General features: G+C 56.5%; 1 protein-coding gene across 1 annotated transcript in view; it reads right to left on the bottom strand.

Moving 5' to 3' along the window:
* Positions 1–4,182: 4,182 nt before the first annotated feature.
* PPARGC1B (PPARG coactivator 1 beta) overlaps positions 4,183–17,040 on the bottom strand; it is a 48,542-nt gene continuing 35,684 nt past the window's right edge. Inside the window, exons 3-12 of the mRNA XM_075102051.1 lie at positions 14,491–14,703; positions 12,507–12,623; positions 10,539–11,706; positions 9,967–10,003; positions 9,474–9,538; positions 8,341–9,112; positions 7,764–7,839; positions 6,778–6,899; positions 6,254–6,405; positions 4,183–4,479 (exon numbers count right to left, since the gene is read on the bottom strand). Coding sequence (XP_074958152.1) covers positions 4,376–4,479; positions 6,254–6,405; positions 6,778–6,899; positions 7,764–7,839; positions 8,341–9,112; positions 9,474–9,538; positions 9,967–10,003; positions 10,539–11,706; positions 12,507–12,623; positions 14,491–14,703 — 2,826 coding nt within the window. The 3' untranslated portion in view covers positions 4,183–4,375. The remainder of the gene's footprint in view (positions 4,480–6,253; positions 6,406–6,777; positions 6,900–7,763; positions 7,840–8,340; positions 9,113–9,473; positions 9,539–9,966; positions 10,004–10,538; positions 11,707–12,506; positions 12,624–14,490; positions 14,704–17,040) is intronic.

Here is a 17,040-nt window from a genome sequence, read left to right as displayed (position 1 = left end):
AACTCAGTATTTACTGTAGCGTGGCTCTCAGCTCAGCACCGTGGCTGTGGCCATGGGCACTGGGCCAGGCTGCCGCCCGCCGCCCCTGGCCCCAGGGTGGGCAAGGGAAGAGGAATGAAACCCGAAGGCTGCATTTGGCTCTGTATTGCTTGAGATTGTCGGGGATGGACTACGACGCTTAGAACAAAAAGGGTGTCAGGGCTCAGCTATGAACAATGATGTATCTCAGTATTCAGCATACCTTCAAACACAAAGAAAGAAAAAAAAACAAAGCAGAAAAAAAAAAAAAGAAAAAAATAGTGCTGGTCTGCAATTGTAACACTCCTTTGCGTGGACCAGTGCTGAAACCAGACACCCAAGACTGTAACATGGTGACTGAGCTGCTGCTTGGTTGAGGAAGATGTGCAGCCCAGCCAGCTGCACTGAGTAGGAATTGGGATAAACCTTTTCTTTGGGGCAGCATTGAACCTAAAACCCAGGATTGTCCTCAGCATTCAGCCCAGGCACTCAGAAGCATTTGCTCCTTCCCGCGGAGCCCCAGGCACCTGCTGGATTGCAGCCAGAAAGCTGTTACCCAACCTTGAACAACAAGCTTTTCTGGGGCAAATCTGTGCAAATAAAGCAAAGGGGCATTTTATCACAAGACTCTTCACATTCAGCATTTCCCCACAGTACCTGCAGGAAACTACTGGGGGACATTCTATAGTCATATAGTTTTAAAAAAATAAATCTCCTCCTCACTTATTGCCTACCATAATGTACCCTTTTGCTCCCAGTTTCTCTTTGAAGTAGCGCTCCTGCCCACCCTGCAGCCCTGGCCCTTGCAGGTGGCAGAGGGTGGCTTCCCAGGGCTGCTGTGGGGGCTGGGATGCAAGGGATCGCTTTTTGGGACACCCAGCTCTGAGCTGCACCCACACCTGGGCACCTGCTGCGATGCCACAAGCTGGGTGGGACAAAAAGCTAATCCCTGGGGGCTGGCGATCCCCACTCCCCAGCCCTGGCAGCTCCTGCAAAGCGCTGGGTGCCTCTGGCCTCCCGGGTGGCGCAGGCTGCCTCCCCTGGCACAGTGCCTGGGCATTGCGTTTGCTCCTGCTCAGCTTCCCTGTCAGCATCTGAAATAGTCCCATGCTGCTGAAGGAGTGAGCTCTCACCCGCCCTTTGTGCCCAAGTCCTCCTTCCTGCCCCTTTGCAGAGTGGAGCACTGTGAGCTAAAGACACATTTATATTAAAAAAAGAAAAAAATTTTTTAAAAAATCAAGTGGAAACTTATTTTTACCATAAACCCTGCGTGAGGGATTCTAAACCCAACAGACCTGTGCTTCTTGAGCTGAACACCCTCCACTCTCACCCAGTCCCTGGGGCTGGCAGCACGTGCCCCCAGGGCAGGCAGCACGTGCCCCCGGCTTTTCCCTGCTGCAGTAATGAGCTGGCAGGTGCCGGCAGCAGCAGAGGGCTGCCCCAGCCACAGTTGTGCCTTGCACACCTCTGCACATAGTGCTTAAGTACTGGAGACATTTCCTGGGGGAGGGAGGAAAACAAAACATCCCAATTTAATGGAGAAAAAAAAAAGAAAAAAAACCACCAGAAAACCCAAACAAACAAAAAGACGAACCAACCAACAACAAAAAAAAACCCAACCCAACCCCACTTATAGGCTTCAGGCACCACGAAGACCACTTATTGCATCTTTTCCTACCCTACAGGTGCAGTACTGATCAGCTCTGTGCAGGACAAGCCCTCCTCTTCCCAAGCACCAGCCATGCTATCCAGAAGCCAGGCACGGGCAGGGGCTGCGGGCCAACCTGGGGCACCCAGCTGCAGGAAAACAATGTGAAATTTTGTATTTGGGTACACCAAAACCAATGCTTGGGAAGCGACTGAGTGATCCCCCATGAGAGGGCTCCCCCTGGCTCCGGAGCCCCACAGCTCTGCACTAACCCTTCCCCTCTGCCACGCTTGATGCATCCCCAGAAGGGCCCAGCCGTGGGGGCTCAGTGCTCCCGGCTGAGCGGGAGATGGAAGAATTCCACTTACTTTGCTCTTTTTTGTTGTTGTTTTTTTGGATTGATCGTTTTCTGAAAAACATCAGCACAGCACAGGACAGTACTACCCACCCTAAATGTGTCGCTATATACATTCTACATAAGCTCTATAGCAATCACATGTAAACATCATCGTTGTGAGGAAATACTAGGACAGAAAAAGGCAAAGCTACAATGAGGCAATTGCCAACAGCAGATGCTCAGTCTCGGCCGGAGCTACTTGTGTTTGCTAAGATGAGATGAGAAGTGTGGGTAGCTTGTGGCAGGAGAGACCCCAAACCTTGCTACTGAGGCTGAAACGGCACAAGGACTGTTCCCTGACAGTGATCACCACCAGTGGCAGATGGGGGACCCACAGTTCCAACCCCACAGCGGCCTGTGGGCCCTCACACCACCGGGCTGGTTGTCGTCAGAACCACAGCTCCCCTGAAAGTGAGGAGACATAGCCAGGTTGCTGTGCTGGTATCGGCACTGCTGGCATTCCCACTCCTGCCAGAGACCGGCTGCACACACAGCCCCAGAGCCAAGGGCCACCTCAGCAGGGCTTAGGCTCTTGGCATCGCATCTTGTGCGATTTTGGAGGCTTTGGCCATACTCCCTGCAAGAGCAAATAGTACCCACACCAGGGAAATGAGAATAAAACCCCAAAGTCATGTCAAGGGGAGACCCCAGGAGACTCTAATCTATCTATTGGCAGAGTTAAGGCTATAATATTCTATCTACATAGGATGGCTGAATCCCTAGTGGTCTCTTTGTCTGAAAAATAAATGGAAACAATGGCGATGGCTTGAGAAGCAGCAAGATTCCCACTCCCTCAGGAAAACAGTGCCTCTGGCCAGCTCGCGGTGGGGTTTGCTCCAGCCAGTGGTGGCCTTTCTCCCCCTCCCACCTTCCCCGGAGATGGAGGTGCAATTTGTAAGCAAATTTCAGGGGGCTGCTGGTTGAGCATGCCTTAAATCCAGCACTGTTGTGTAGACCCGAGGGGCCCCGGCCAGAGGCAAGGCAAGCATGCCACAGGGCACCGGCAGCCGTGGGGGATGGATCCTGGGTGCCAAGTGGGTGCTGGGGAAGTATATGGCTTATCAGGTACCAGGCAAAGCATGGCAGGGTGTTGGGTAGGACAGACATTTGGCACAGCTGCTGTGCCCCCTCCTGCCTCCCTGCCTCTCTGGATTTTGGGCTGGCTGCTGGGCAGGGATCACAGACGGTTCTCACCCCACATGCTTTACAGGGGGTGGAAGCAAGCGGGGAACAAGCCACTTGGCCCGGCTGGTCTCCCAGCCACCCAAGGTGCTGGAGAGAAGCCAGCTCCCTCGCACGGACCCAGAGCCATCTGTTCCCCAGGCTGTGCCAGCAGGACCCACTGGATCAAGCCTGGCCGGCTCCGGCCCCCTGGATCCTGGCTCCAAAGGCAGCAGAGGGCTGGAGCAGCTCAGGCCAGCAGGCATCAGTCCCATAGTCCCCCAGGTAGTGCATCCTTTTACCACCCCTCTCCTTCACACCTGCAAAGCTGCCTGGCCCCACAGCAAGAACAGCACAGAGCTGGTGTGTCCCACCACCCTCGCGTTCCAGCACACACCAGGAACGGGCTCAGGATCTGGGTGCTGCGACCCAGCCGGGCTGGGGGGGGCTCAGGCCACGTGAGCAAGAAGAATGGCTTTGACAACAAAGTGGGTGACCCCGACGTGACCGCCAAGCACCCCGGTTTGCCGGTGGGGGAGGTGGGCGCCTCCATGGCTGACGGGTGAATGCCAGCTCCGTGACTCTGCTCTGACCCCCCATTTGCTGAGTGGCAAGTGCCTCATTACAGTGCATAGTTAAAAATCAAGGAAGCGGTACAATAAATCTGAATTACAGTACATCTGAGCCATAAATACATTTTTTAAGTATATACTTTTTTTTCTCTTCTTCTATTAAAAATTAGTTTATAATCCTGATTCTATTCACAATTAACAATTTCATCATCACACACTACGGACAAAAAAATGTTATGGTGAACACAGCTGCAACTCCGCGGCAGGAGCACGGAGGGGCCAGGAGCAGGGAGAGGGGCCGGGGGCGCTCCTAGGCTCCCCCTAAAACAATCAGTCAGAAGCAGGGGGACTAACGTGTGGCAGTGAGACATCAACACCATGGGGACTCACAGACAGAAGCAGCTTTGTTCAATGTAAACATCAATCGGAAGGGACAGCAGTCTCTCTCTCGTGCGTGCGTGCTCTCGCTCTCTCTCGCTCTCTCTCGCTTTCCATAGACTGAATAATTTCTTTGAAAACGTAAACATATTGGAAGTGCCTTGACTGAGGTATTGAGGTATTCCTCCAAGGTTAAGGCTGTTACCGATGCAGGCTTAGCTGGGCTTCCTGCAGCAAGCTGTCAAAATCCATGGTCTCATACTTGCTTTTCACTGGAGCTGGGGAGGACTCCTCCGTGCTGCAATCTGGGAACGGCAGGGACACAAGACAGCTAGGTCAGGGAGTGGGGCATGAGTGCTCGCTGCCTGGCGGGAGGGAAACTGAGGCACAGCAGGGCACTGCTCGCTCCCCTGCTACCAGCATGCTGCACCCCAGCACTGCAAAGCCAGCCTTTGAGGATGAGGATGAGCCAGCCTGGATGAGGTGGTGATGGGGAAAGGGAGTGGGGACGGTCCTGCCTCTCCCCCGTTTAAAAGGAGCTGTTGGGCAGAGGGCCTGTAGCAGTGCCCAGCCCGGCAGGTCACACATACCACAGACACCCATTTCCAGGTGTGCAAAAATGTGCTGGATGCAGCTGAATTTCAGGGCCATCCCTGTGGAAGCCACGCCGGTCACGGGAAAGGGGGTGCCTGCCTGCAGTGCTCCCCAGCCCTCTGTCAGAAGCTGAGCAAACAGTGCCACCGCAAAGCCTGGGGAATTCAGCAAATGCCAGAAATAAGGCTGCCTAATTTAACAGTAGCTTAACCCTTTTGGGTTTATAATTTTGAAGGAGCCATGAATGGCAAGGTTGCATTTCACCTCTACCTGTGGGCTCCCCATCTCACCCATCATCTCACACCCATCTCACACCAGGGCGATCAGGATTTTAGGAACGAGCCCGGCTGTGCAATAAGGGGGTGAGTGCCAGCCTTGCAGCAATCTGCAGGTGAGAAGCGCTGAGGAGGGTTTCTCCTCTGCAAGGGGGACCTCTGGCCCCCCCCTCCCCACAACACCGCACTGCCACGTGCCAACACCTTCATCACGGGGTGCTATCTGTTTCCTATCTTCTCTATGCCCAAAATGAGAGGCCCTGGGATTTATTTAGAGGAACAGTGGGCAATTGCACCCACAACCAAAGTCAGAGGGATCGCTGCTCTGAGCAAGTGAAATATCATAAGGTGCTAAAAGATCAGGCAGTACTTGTGTCAGACTGGGCATATAGAGATAAGTCATGGCTTAGGGCTTTATTTCCTGGGCCTCAGTCTGTCATGCATAAGTGGGATACTAGAACCACTTCACCCCCTGCAGAGGGTACAGAAATAAATTTATGGTGTTCATGAGACACCTGAAGATCACAGCAATGAGGGCTGAGCGAAGCCTGGATCACGCTTCTCTTGCAGTGATAACATAGGGTTTCGCTCCTGTCCCTCAGCTCAGGCTGCAGCCCTACCACCCATGGAGGGACAGGGTGCAACGAGGCCCTGGCTATCATGGTCACCAAGTGGGGCAGGAGGTCTTGCAGCAGCTCATACAACGCAGAAAGAGTTAATGCGACCACAGCACATTTCAGTGCTGTCATTTTGGCTCAAAAGTGATGTGCATTGTGGCGAATCTGTCCTGCGGAGCAGCAAACCACCCAGATAACTTTTTGGGCTAATGAGATGTTGCTGACTGCTTTCTCTAATGACTAGGAACGGACTTGTCTGCTGGAAAGAGTCCAGTGCTGTGTAGAAACGCAGTGGAGACAGGATGGGCTGTGGCCAGATGAGACCCAGCAGCCCTGGGCTGTGATGCTATGTTTTGCAGCCAGCACATTCTAGGTCCTCACACTGGTTGCTCTTCTTCTCTCCCCCGTTTCCCAAGCCATCCGACTGAGCTAGGAGCAGCTATGTGAGCTGGAAGAGAGCCAGTGGGCTTTCCACGCAAGCTCTAAAGAGATTTAGGATCCTTGGGTGACTAGGGTTCAGCACTGCAACGTGCTGTTACAGCTCTGTGATAATAAGCAGGATGCCTTGGAAAGAGCAGCTCCTGCTTTCTTACCCAAGTCAGCGTATCTGGTCCAGAACTGCCCAAGGCCACCAGAGCTGAGCTGGAATGAAGGCTCATTCCTCTTCCTTAGTGAGGTGCCGTTCTTCAGTGATAAGGCAGCATGCTCCGAATACCGGTAGGTGATGAAGCCATATTTATCGCCCCTGAGCAACCGGAGAAAGAATTCAAGATGTGATGGGCCCTGCAGCCTCTCTGACATGGCTCTGCCCAGCACTGCACCCCTGTCCCTCCACCCCATTGTCTGTCCATCCCACTGGCCCTCCATCGCACCAGCCCTCCCCATGCCCTTGGACCTGGGACACACTGCATCTCCTCACCCAAAGTGCTGAGACCGTGGGCTTGGCTGACCGAGGGGGTTGGCATGGTTGCAGAGCATTTCACCCCACCAGCACAATCGCATCACTCACACACGCACAGCTGGATGCAGGGGTGTCTCTGCACCTCCTGGCAGCACTGATGCTGCTGCAGGAGAGGGGTTACCCGGAGCCCCAGGCCGTGGTTCACTTGCCACCTACCTATTAGTCCTGGACAGGACCTGACACTCCACGATTTCACCAAACACTTCAAAGCGTTTCTTGAGTTCACTGGAGTTCATGCTGCTGGAGAGGTTTCTGATATACACCACCCGGCCTTCTCCCTGGCAAAGCAAGCGACAGGTTTCAGGCTCCAGGAGCCCTGTGCCTCTGTGCTGCTGACAGGCACTGGAAATATAGGGCCACCAAGGAGCCCCAGGGAGCCAGTGCTGGGAATCACACTGCAGCAGGGCGATGCCACTGTGGGTACAGCCTGGCATCCCTGGGGTCTGGCTGTCTCTGCTCCAGCTAGCTCACAGGTGACTGCTGAAGGGGACAGCCATACCCACATCCCTTAGGACGCTGTTACAGCCAGGCTGAAGCAGCCACCCCAGCTGCCGTCTCATTTAAATTTCTCCTTTGTTCCTGCAGCTTTTTCAGCTTCTTCTGGTGAAGATGCCAGGAAATATTCCCAAGAATTGCTAGGGGCAAAATTCAATTGCATTGCAGAAAAAAAATGCTAGAGGCATGTGTGAGCATGTGTGTGCGTGCACACAACAGTAGAGAGGACCAATATTATTTCCCCATGAGCCCGCCACCCCACCCAGCTCTTACCCGTGGGCACACACAGGGCTCCCAGTGCACAAGGCTGCCTCCGCTGTGGGACCACATCCATAACAGCTGAGAAGCTTCAGGGATTCCCCAGCTCACCCCGCTAACTGCCAGCGCCACGTGCGCTGAAGCACCGGCGTAGGATGCTCTGGGCATTTCTGCACCAAGGACTCTGTGTATTGCAAATCGCCGGTAGCTTCCACTTCACATTAGGTTTTTCTCTCCCCACCTGCACTCCCATGTCCTTGTTTAACACTGGCCTCGCACCAAGGGATGCTGAAGCCAGGGCTAATGGGCTGCACTGCTGGTTTATTGGAGCAGGAGATGAACTGAGGGCTGGGGATTGCTTTGTCCATGCAGGGCCCCCACTCACTTACCATGGCCTTTTCCCGTCTCTTCTCCAGCTGGCCCCGGTGCCCGCTCCCACCCTGACACTGCTCACCGTTCTCACACCTGGGAAGCAAGGGAGAGGAGGTCAGCCAGGGGGGTGGGGTGTATCTGGCAGGGAAAGCTTCAAACATCAAGAAGAAGCTGAGGCACCTGGTGTCTGCAGCAGCAGGCAGGTGGGTGCTCGGAAACACCAGCAGCCAAGGAGAGACGGGGGTCTGGAAACACTGGAAAGGACACTGGAAAGTCCTTTCTGACAGATGCCGGGGGAGGTCCCAGCTGGTGCTCGCCCCTTCCCAGGCATGGCTCCGGCCCCTGCCCATGCCCCATCACCCCCAGCGCAATGGAAATCCCTGGCTGCTTCATCCTGGTGCTGCTTTCTCTGGCCATGGCTGATGTTTTCAGCAGCTGCTGATGTAGTACCAATTATTTCAATGTTTTTTCTTTTATTAATTAGCATCTTTATTACCTGGGCTAGCAGACCGGAGAGAGCTGGGGCTGCCATGCACCAGGGCAAAAACACAGGGTACAAGAACAGTCCCCAGTCGTCCCCCCCCAGCCCTGTACCTGAAGGTCCGTCTGCTTGCTGGTGATCGGGACCGGCAGCACGAAGATCCTGAGCTGGACCTGCTCCGGGAACAGTAATGCAAACTGGTCCTGGAAAGGGGGTTTCTCCGCAGGCACAGCTTGGTGTCACTGTGCTCCTCTTCCTCCTCCTCTTCCTCCTCCTCCTCCTCCTCCTCCACGAGGGAGCCACTCTCACTGCAGCTGTCTTCAAAGACGGTGTCGTACTCAGGGGTCTTGCAGAAGACCATGTCCTCATCATCGAGAGCACTGTCCAGAAAGCCAAAGTGCTTTGTTAAGCTGGCTCTGATCTCCTGGTCTCTCAACTGCTTGATGCCGTCCTTCCACAGCATCTCGCCGCCCGCCTCCTTGCTGCCGAGGTCCAGCCCCTGGTAGTGGGCAGCCGGGACCTTCCTCTTGTGCTCCATCTCCACCTGGCCTGTGGGCTCCCACGACTTGAGCACCTTCCTCTGCAGGGTGGCCTCGGGCTTCAGCACCTGGCAGTAGTCGTGGTCCCCGAAGGAGCGGGAGAAGGGCCGCTTGAGCACACCCTGCTGCTCAGGGAGTGTGGGGCGCCCAGCAGTTCGGCTCAGGTGGGCGAAGAGCTCTGTCCTCTCAGGGTGCTTCTTGGGGACTTTCCGGGAGGCTGCCGTGTCCCCTGCACCCCCAGGGCTGGGGGCTGTCCTGTCCTCCTTCCCTGGCTCCTGGGGGATGTCTGGCTTGTACAGGTCCTCCTCAGCAGGCTTGTATGGCGGAGTGGTGGGTGGCGTGAGACCTGAACCCCCCCAACAAAGGGCAGGAGTCAGCTCTTCCCCCGCCATCCTGTCCCGTCCCACGCTGACACCTGAGCTGTACCAGGCATTGCAAGGGAGGGAGGCTGCTGGGGGAAAAAGGATGCCTGGTCCCAGAAGGCACCAGAGGACTCCCCCTTCCCTCCTGGCTTGCAGTGTTTGGATGCGGAAGCAGTGCATGGGAAGTACCCTGCATTTGCAAAGGAGAGCTCTTAGGCCAGAGAATGAATGTGCCTGCTTGGCTGGGCTTGGCTGGAGCTGGCAACTCCAGGCTGAATTCCGGGTAAATTTGCCCCCTCCCAGGGAGGATTTCTGCAAAATTAAAAAAGTAAAAGCCTGTCCTACCTGCTGTCCCACACAGCTCCACGGTCAGCATCGGCTCAAAGTTTCTCTTCCCAAAGGTTGAGTCACTGGGTAAGAGGAGAAAATAAGGAGGGAGAGGTGTTTAGGTGAACCACAGTTGCAAAAAACAAAAACAAAAGGAAGTTGAGAAAGTCCTGCCTACAAGCGAGCCCTCCCACCACGGCTAGAGCTAGATAGAGTAACCCCGTGGAGGGGTGCGAGGGGCAGGGTGGCGAGCTGCATGCCCTCCCTGTCCTACCCAGAGCTCCAGGGCACGTTGCCACTGGCACACAGAAATGCCCTGCCTGCAGCCCAAGGCTCTCCGAGCTTCTTGCACCCACACAAGGAACGTGGCTCCCCACAGCCCTGCACCCAGGTGCACAGCTCTGCTCTGCAAAAGCAGCTTTGCTTGGTCACTGCAGATGCATGCCCAGCCAGCCAAACCAAGGTGGCTTTCCAGCCCCAGTGCGGTTCATTTAGCCCCGTGCGCACTTACGTTTGTGCCAAGGACAGCGTGAGACACCTGGGTGTTTCTGAAAGGCAGGGAGAGAAGCAGGGTTACCAGTGGAGCTGTGCTCCCTCCAGTGCCCTCAGTAGTCATGGTGGGAGCTGGGGCCCCTCTGCCCACCCTGGCCTGGGGCCAGGGACCATGGGCTTTGCCTGCCTGCAAGGCAGCAGCACCTGCAGGAGGGTTAACGCTGCCAGGGTTGTGCCATTCATGGTCACCAAGCACCTGTGGATAGCTGCAATTTTGGGACGCTGGTGCAGCTGAACCCTGGTGCCCAGGCACAGGGCGAGCCCACAGGGGAAAGGGGCCCAAAGGGTTGGGGCAGCCTGGTCCCTGCTGGGTTAGTGTAACACCGGCTCCTTCACCTCATTGTAAGGATGGGGAAACTGAGGAAGGAGGCCCCATGGATTGAAACAGCACACCAAAACCAGAACAGGGCCCCAAACTCCCCATGCATGGGAGCCCACAGCCAGCTGGCACTTGCCTGCAGCAGGGACAGTATGGGCAGCACGGACGACTGGGGAAGGGTGAGCAGAGTGACAGCCCCTGGTCCCCCTTACCTGCTTGCTTCAGGTGGGCACAGTGCTGGCTCTCAGCCCCGTCGCCCACTTCACCATCTGCCAGGGAGCCCAGGGAGAGGCGCTGGGGCTCTGCCGGTGGTGCCATGCTCCTGCCGTCTCCCTCCTCCGTGCCCCCCACCTCCACTTCAGCCGCGGGTTCTTCAGCAGAGAAGCCCTCCAGCGCCAGGCATAGCGTGGGCTCTCTGCAGGCCAGCGTGTCCAGGCGGCCACGGCTGTCCCCTGCCTCCCGGGGGATGGAGGGCTCAGGAGGCGGGTCGTCAAGGAAGGAGAGCCAGTGGCCGAGCTCAGGGTTGAGTCTCTTGGACCGGCGGACGGCATAAATGGTGCTCTCCTGCTTGCGGGCCACCTTCCCTGCGGCTGTGCCGGGGCCACCGGCATGCTTCCCAGCATCGTCCTCTAGGCCACCCAGCTCCCATGGTGCCTCTGCCTCAGCCCCAGGGTTCTGCCGTGGCTCACCCTTCTCCGTTTTGGCTCTGGGTGCGCAGGTCCCACTAGTGTCCTCCCCATCCTGGGCTGGTGATGCAGGGGAGCAGGAGCCGGGTGGCCGGGCCAGGGTGGCGTACACAGGCTTGCCCAGGCGGTATGGCTTGCTGACGTCACACAGCAGGTCCCGTGCCAGCAGCTCCTTCAGGATGGAGAAGGATGCTCTGGGCTTCTTGCAGCCCCCAGCTGCCTGCCAGGCACAGCCTGGCTGGCTCTGGGTGCTGCTGGGGGGGCCTGGCTGCATGGGGCAGTCCGGTTTGGCTCTCTTGAAAGGGCTGCTGCAGGGCTGGGGCTTGGCAAGGGCGGTGTCGTGGGTAGGTAGCTTCCGCGGTGGCAGGCAGTAAGTATGCATGTAGCGGATGAGCTCCACCACCGAGTGCATCTGCCCCATGCAGGAGAACTGGCTGCTGGAGCCATCCTCTGCCAAGGAGGGGGTCACCAAATCACTGGAGCTCAGTGAGTCCTCACTGGAGTCACTGTCATCCTCATGATGGGTGCAGTCACCTGGGGATGGGTGGTGGCGGCTGCTGGGGCACTCCTCAGGCGCTTCGGGGGCTTTGGTCTGGGGGCAGGGGGCGGTGGAGGTGAGGTGCCGGTGCAGCTCGGTGCAGCTGCGGCTCTGCGCCTGTGGGACGCTTGCCCTCCTGTCCCGGGGACCCTCCACCTTTGGAGAAGAGAGCGGAGAAAATCAGCCCCAAGCTCTGCAGCCATGACCTGACGCAAGTACCATGGGAGAAGCCCCCCCAGACTAACAGAGCCACCCCACTTCCTTGAATCCCCTGGTCCCGGCCCACCAGCATCCCACCCTGCCTGGGGGTCAGCTCCACACCCCAGGGGGTTTCCACCAGACATGTGGGGCCAGCAGCCCAACCGCTGTTCCTCCAGTAGCCAGCACACAATGATGCTCTTTCTCCCTGGGAGGGATTTGCCGCTCTTCCCAGGCAATCTAATTTGCTGGGCCTAATGCACCACACAATTACTATTAGCTAGTAGAAAAATCTCTGAAGGCAACTTCTGCTGGGTTTCAGGAGATAGGCTTGAGTGATAGGGTCGGCTCTGCAGCATGGCATGCAGCTCTCCCCAGCCAATGGCTCCCGGCTTGGGCTCTAAGTCAGCAGGGAGGGTGGTGGGGAGATGGCCATGGACCATGGGGGACTTTCACAAACCAGTGCTCAGGGAAGCTGGGAGAGGCCTGGTCCCACTGGGTCCAAATGAGACCGAGACGTTTCCCAGCCCAGCACAAAGCCCGAAGGTTTTGCTGGGCCTGGACTGTAGCCCCCGCACAGACAGGGACAGAACGCTGCATGCTGCTCGCTGGCAGTGACTGTCCCTGCTTGTCCCCAGCCCCTGGTCCAACTCAGAGGCTGCCCACACTCCTCGACACTGTCCTTCGGTGACCTTCTTTAGGACGGCTCCCAAGAGGTGGGCGCAGATGGGCTCGAGATCTGCCCACTGAGGAAGTACCTTTGTGCAGGGCCGTGTGGGTCGGGACTTAAGGGTCCCCGGGCGCCGGGTGCTCCCGTCCCGCTGACCCTCACAGCTTGGAGGCACGTGCGATGGAGAGAGGAGCAACTTCTTCAGCTGCAAAGAGAAGCAGCAAGAAAAGGAGTCGGCATCATAGCAAGGGCAGGAGAAAGTGTCAGCGGGGCCACAGCCCCTCGGCTCATGCCTATGCTGGGCATGTCCATTGCTGAGCATCAGACCCAAAAATGGAGGGGGTGAAATAAAAAGGCAGGAGGCATTTCCCACTCCCCCATGGCTGTGGGGGCAGGCGCCTGGCCACAAACAGCCCCAAGGGGGTCGGGGCCGTCTCCGCAGCATTCACCTGTGTCCCCAGGGGTCCCCCAGCAGGTCAGCAGGACATGAGGATATTTACTTCTCAGGGGCATCCCCACTCTAGCTAGACATACATGAGCTGTCATGGTGTTCAAAATTCTCACTCCATCAATTCTGCCCTTAGGTGGCAGAGACTTAACATTGGCATGAGTTTCAGCTTTGGACTGCTTGCTTGGGTTCCCGTGCAAGGCTCATTTAGCCAAAACATCCAGAGAAGGGCTCAATTCATTAGTGAGCTTGCAAGGCATTTTGCAGATGCAAGCCCCTGTGGGACCTGTTGAGGATCTTCCCCAATACACCCTGTCAAGTGCGTAGGCAGTGGGAGTGGGGTTCTCCCTGGGTTATCCACAGTGTCACCGCTTCTGATGGTAAGGTCAGCATAACATTTTTCTTCTACTCAAAACCATTTTTGGTTAGGGGAAAAAAAATGAAACCCCACACCCAGCAAGAGCATTTCATATTCCACCCATGTTGTGCTGACAACTGAAAGCAACACAGCTCAACAGCAAGACGACTGCGTAGGTGCCAGGGGACTGAACGGAGGAGACAGATCTGGAGCTCCCATGCTGGCCAGCGGGCAGAGAGCCCGAGGACGGACATGGGGGGAGTTAAGGGGTGATAGAAATAGGGGGTGCCCAGGTCAGGGTCTGCCTGGAAACATCAGCCAGTGCACCCACGGCTTTAGCCGTGCAGCTCCTGTTGGTGGAAGCAACCAGCACCTCCCCCCACCCCTGCAACGTATACATCCTATATATACACATACATATTGTGTGTGATATATACCCCCTTGTGCAGGGGGAGGGTGGTGGAAATGCACGCTCTCACCACTGGATGTCACTCCTCCCCGTCACAGCCCCGGCTTTTGGGGAGAAGTGGGGCCAGGCTGGGGGTCCCTGGGGGAGACTGAGCCTCAGGAGGGAGCAGGCTGGGTGCCCCTGTCCCAGGGGACCTGCCAGCGACGGCGGTGGCTTGCAGCAAATGCTGCCAGTTAGTCCTGGCCAGGAGGGGGAGCAGGGCCAGAGCCCCAATACTGCAAGGAACCAAGAGGGATGCTCCGGTCACCACATCTGTAGGGACTGGAGGGCACACAGCCCCTGAGCAGGCTGTGGTGGAAGGCATGGCGGGAGGTCAAACCCTTCTGCTGAAAGCTGAAGGCATGGGCATGCCAAGCCCCCTCTGTCCCTCCTGTGAGAGCAGCAGGGAGCTCATCCCTGAGGGAGAGCCGGGCGGGAGCAGCGACCATTGCCCATGGGCACGGGGCTGGGATGCACTTGGGAGACCCCTGGGCAGCCCCACATCCATGTGTCCTATTAAAGCAGGTGTGGGTCTTGACAAACCAGCTCCTGCCCCTTTGACACCCACCCCCGCCCCCTTCATATATATATTTGCATACACATAGCTTGTTCCCATGAGGATGGTGATGGAGGTGACAGCAATGATGCAGAACATGTATACGTATACAATACAAGTATATGCTTTGGTATTGACGGTTAAAAAGAGTTTTAAGCCTAGAATGAAAAAATTCAGACCTTTGCTTCCTATCATACCCATGCAGCCGGCTTATCAGGGGCTCATCCAAATCCACCTTAAACAGTAGGAAGTAGGTTCTTACTAGAGACAGCTCATCAAACTCGGGGACCGGGGGTGGCCCCCCCGTGACCGGGGCGGTGGGTTTGGGGGAGGGGGCGGGCGAGGTGTAGGCATGGTTGAGCGTGTCCCCCTCTTCCATAGTTCGGAAGGCAGCCAGGCCCATGTCATCTCCCTGTATATCATCCAATGTCTCGGTGAGGGCTGCCAGCAGTGCTTCATTCTCGCTGTCTATTATCTGAAAGGAGCAGGCAGAGAAGAGAGGGGAAGTTAGGCTGGGCAGAGGGACCAGGGGATGCTGGGCAGGGGGTAAAAGGGGTGGCAGTGTCACATGAGAACCCAGACTTCCCGGTGACCCCACAGGGGACCTGGGAGATCTTCTCCCCAGTGGAGCACTAGGATGGCATCAGGGAGAGAGACCCATCTGGAAAAGGAGCATCAGTATGTCCCCCTGCACCCTCAGCAGGAAGATAATGAATCAGAGCACCTTCCCTCTCCAGAGTCGCCTCTACCCCACCATGAGACAAACAGCAGCAGATGAAGGATCTGTGATTAAAATGCTCCTTGCCCAAATCCTCCTGACTCTGGGCTGCAGGCTCGCCAGGCACTGCCTATCACAGCACTGCTGAGCCAGGATGCACAGCATCCAGCCAGGATGGGAGCCTGGGGAGGGGGCAGGCAGAGCCCCCTGCCCTCAGAGGGGCTGAGGAGGCCCAAGAGGGCATGGCTAGTTATTCTCAGCTCTCCTGATGGGGAAGGCAAAGAAAATGCAGAGACCTGTAAGCTCACTCCAGGGCTGCCCAGTGGACAAGAGGGCATGGCCCTCCTGGGAGCACACTGCCCAATCTGCACTGCTGGCCAGATACCACAGCTTGCAACAAGCAGTATGGGGTTTTGTTTTCACTAAAAGCCCCCAAACGCAGGTACCTCCAGTTCAACAGGGGCTCTGAGACCTCATGCTTAAAGCTGGCTGCGCCCAGTGCTCTGTGAGGGACCCTATCGACAGAACACGACCCCCAGAACGAGATGGGCCTTGTATTACAGCTCCCCTGATCTATTTTGTTCAGCAAACAGCACGATCTGGGGTTGCTGATGGGAGATTTGTGAATGTCTGGGGCTGTCCTGGGATAGGCAGGGCCGCGGGCTGCTCCTGCCTCCTCTCTTCCTGCTACACTGGCCTGCCCCCTCAGGCCCCTCTTTCCATCTGGGCTTCACCTTGGCTGATGCACCTTCAGCTGTCCCAGCACCCCCCCCCAGTCCCACACAGCCCACGAGTCCCCTTCCAGTCTAGAATTATGATGCAAAAGCCCAAAAGAGGATGCAGAAGCTAAAAATGGCTGAAGTGAGCCAGGAGTTCCTTCTTTTTGGTCCTCCTCCATCATGTTCTGAATGCAAACCATGTCCAACAAGAAGCAGGCTACCATCAGCTATAAAATTAGCGCAGGATTGCAAGGAGGACTGTTGACTGCACACAGCCTCCTGTGTTTCTCTCATCTTGTTTGAAAATTAAATATCTTTTGTTCCATGCCATAACCTTGCTCACAGTTACTAGAGCAGGCTCCAGGGAAGGGCAGCAGGATGCTCCGTTTCTTTTCGTCCTGTTATTGGCACAAGACCACTGTGCATACAAGTTCAGTGGGATACATTTCATCATACACTGCTGCCCCTAATGGGCCTGTCTTTTGCATTTATTTTCTGTTTATCTTTTCCCCAGGAAGTTCAGCGGAAAATATGCAGCTCGTGATGAAGGTCCCTCAGCTGGACTGGACCATTTTCAAGCACAGCATCAGCATAGCATAAAAGCCAGAGGGTTGTTATTATGGCCAGGTTAGAAAATATTGGGGCTTTTTTTTCCCTTCCTTGTTTAAATACAAGTCCTCCTCCCTCCCAAAATGTAACCCGGAGTTGGTGACTAGCAGACACCAGTGGGTCGCAACCTCCTTGTCCGAGGGGGTAAGGGGCTGGGTGCTGCTTGGGAGGGCATGGCAACCCCAGCCCCTGAGGATGGGGCACATCCAGGGCATGGCAGGATCTTTGGGAGGGGTGGGTGGCCTGTCCAGCCTGCTCTGCCCCCAGTCCCTGGGCAGCCTCTGCAGCTCCCTGCCTCCAACCTGCCTGCACTATGCTCACAGCCCTGCCCTGGTGTCACAGCTCTGTGAGATGCTCAGCTCTTCCACAAGTAAGGCAAAAACATGCCAAGGGACAGGGCCAGCCCTGCTGGTGCCCAGAAGCATCCTCTGCCCTGGCCCCGCTTTGTACCGTGTGGTCCCAGGTGCCAGCACAGTGGCCATCTCAGGGCAAAGGCGAGGAGAGAAACCAAGTTGCCCGCTGCCAGAGGGACCCCAGCCCCAAAGCCAGGGGGGGTGCCAGAGCTGGAGAGCTGGGGGAAGGGGCTGCTTTCTGCTCCTGGGAAATGAATATACATGCCCTGTGCCACAGCCCTAAGACCCCCACGCTGCCACTCCAACACACCCTGCCATGCTGGGAATTGAACAGGACGTGCTGTGCACCAGCTGTAATTCCCTTTTAATAATACATCACAGCAGCCCTCCTCTGCTCGTCCACCTCCTCATTA

This window comes from Phalacrocorax aristotelis, chromosome 8, assembly GCF_949628215.1.
Source record: "Phalacrocorax aristotelis chromosome 8, bGulAri2.1, whole genome shotgun sequence".
Lineage (NCBI taxonomy): Eukaryota > Metazoa > Chordata > Aves > Suliformes > Phalacrocoracidae > Phalacrocorax > Phalacrocorax aristotelis.
This window is presented reverse-complemented; position numbering and strand designations above follow the sequence as displayed.